General features: G+C 43.4%; 1 protein-coding gene across 1 annotated transcript in view; it reads left to right on the top strand.

Moving 5' to 3' along the window:
- The first annotated feature begins 285 nt into the window (after window positions 1-285).
- The window catches only part of LOC113802995 (neurogenic protein big brain), a 228,513-nt gene continuing 226,298 nt past the window's right edge, over window positions 286-2,500 (top strand). The window contains exon 1 of the mRNA XM_070118180.1: window positions 286-1,087. Coding sequence (XP_069974281.1) covers window positions 749-1,087 — 339 coding nt within the window. The 5' untranslated portion in view covers window positions 286-748. The remainder of the gene's footprint in view (window positions 1,088-2,500) is intronic.

Raw genomic sequence — 2,500 nt, 5'->3', positions numbered from 1 at the left:
TGATGTAAAAAAAAAAAAAAAAATCTAACAGATGCAAAAATAAATGGGCTTTTGGGAGCCCGTCGTTGCCAGACGTACGAAGTTTGCTTGGGCGCTTCAGTCATTTGTAATCTCTTCTTAATCTGTTTATTGTGAGTTAAAGTAAGGTATGGTTCTAAATGAACTGGCTACCTAGTAACAAAATAAGAGTGGTAGATTATACAGGAAATGTGAGCAAGAATGCTTATTCAGGAAGAGCGCCATTGTTGCCAGTAGATACCCCTTCCGGGCAAAGCGAAGCGCCAGTCGAGTTTGTGCCGTCGTCGGGAGTAGACGTTACGCTCTGGTTTCTCGCTCACGCTACCATGTGGTGCTTTGTGTGATCCGCTGTTCATTACTTCTTTTCTTGTGGTTCGTGATAACATCGGAGGGCAGTGTGAGAGGAGTGATTGGTGTGTCGTGCCGATGATTTTGTACAGCTGGCGAAGGTATTAAGAAAGGCCCCGAAGTTTGGGTAGAGCCGCAAAGGGCTCTTGTGGGTGGGCACAGCTTGATCGGGGCGCCGCGCAATTAATTTATACTCCCGCTTTTTATCATTTGCCCAAATCGAAGATCTTCCAAGATAATGCGAGGTGAACGAGTGTTAAAAACCGAATAGAGGAAGATTCGAGGCCACATCGCAGGTGATTAGTCTTGGAAAAAGGAAAAGCTAGATAATACAGCCGTTCTAAATCGGGAAGGCCGCAATCAGTAGCGTTATCTCTCGACGATGGCCAGTGCAGTGATGGGCGGCGGTGGAGGCGGCGTGGGCGGCGGCGGCGGAGGGGCGGCCAACGTGGAGGCCCAGCTGGTGGCCCTCCTCGACAAGCTGGAGGGCCTCCGGCAGGACTCGGCGCCCCCGTCCCGCCCCCCGATGATCGCCGAGGTGCGAACCCTGGAGCTGTGGCGCGCCGTGATCGCCGAGTGCCTGGCCACCGTGTTCTACGTGTTCCTGGTGTGCGGCGCCTACAGCCCCTGGACAGGCAAGACGCTCACGCCGGAGGGCCAGCTCACCATCTCGCTGGTGGCCGGCATGGCCATGGCCGTCCTCGTGCACAGCTTCGGACAGGTGAGGAACCAGGTGCTCTGCCACTGCTGGGTTGCGTTAGGATATGGAATTCAGTGATTATTGTTTTCTGTTTCTCTTTCCTCGCCTCTTTTATCTAATTTCCTCTTATGAATAAAATGTTTTTGATTGAAAGAGTTTTGCTTTAGTTAATGAAGTGCTTGAAGTGTTTTTTATAATAATGTCAGACTTTTTTTCTGTGCCATGTAGCCTCCAGACTTCACAACGCAATATAAGTTTATGGAGTTTAATTACTTCATGCTGGTGTTTTATTTATGGAATCGCATTACTGACGCTATTACCATTGGAATAACGAAAAAAAGAGGAAACACATCTATTATTAGAGCATCATAAATAGAGTATTTTGAAAAAGATACAAACGGTATTCATGAAAAAAAAGAAGAAAAAAACCTACTCGGTAAAGGAATATAATGCACCATAAAGGTCAAATGCAAATTTTTACCCAGCAAAACCTGCTCGAGAAACATAAGCAAAAAGGTCATCATCTATTTAAGGAGACAGGCGACACCAGGAGTTATCAAACGTTAGTTGATATTTAGCCCAAGTGTTACAGTGCCCTGAACTCGTTATCAAAGAGCTATTGTGTTGTAAAATGGATGTAACGAACATGGTGTTAATATGTCTTCGGTGTTGTAAAGTGCACTGGGCAATCCTGTTTTAATATATCTAATCTTGTAAAATGTATGTAAAGAATGTGGTAAGACTTTAGTATTATGAAATACATGTAGCGAACGTGTTTTAATGTATCTTTTAACGACCGTGATGATGATAGTTATACTCTAATTCGACTAATATTGATGATGGTAATGCACATACTTACGTCATAGAATTAAATTAATGGGATTCCATCATGAGCAATATTGAATATACATTTCCAATAACATGCATACGAGCTTGATTGTGCCTGTCAAACAAAATAATTCACATGTAATGCTGATTGAGAGAAACAAGCATATTTCTGATGTGTCTGTGGTTGAGTAATTTCTTGCTGGGACCGAGGGACATGCTGTGCAGTATTAAACACACAGCAAGCATAAATGGTCATTATTAAGTATATTCTTGTCTCATCTCGTCTCTTTCTGCTTCTTCTCATTTTGTCTGTTGTCTTTGTCTCGTCTTTCCTCTGTCTCTAGTCTCTTTCTGTCTGTCTGTCTCTCTCTCTCCTTTTCTCTGCCTCTCTCTCTCTCTCTCTCTCTCTCTCTCTCTCTCTCTCTCTCTCTCTCTCTCTCTCTCTCTCTCTCTCTCTCTCTCTCTCTCTCTCTCTCTCTCTCTCTCTCTTTCATTCTCTCTCTCTCTCTCTCTCTCTCTCTCTCTCTTTCTCTCTCTCTCTCTCTATATATATATATATATATATATATATATATTTATTTATTTATTTATATTAATCTCTTTATC

This window comes from Penaeus vannamei, chromosome 41 (assembly GCF_042767895.1).
Source record: "Penaeus vannamei isolate JL-2024 chromosome 41, ASM4276789v1, whole genome shotgun sequence".
In the NCBI taxonomy this organism is placed as follows: Eukaryota; Metazoa; Arthropoda; class Malacostraca; order Decapoda; family Penaeidae; genus Penaeus; species Penaeus vannamei.
The sequence above is the reverse complement of the archived record's forward strand: the minus strand, read 5'-3'. Positions and strand labels throughout refer to the sequence as shown.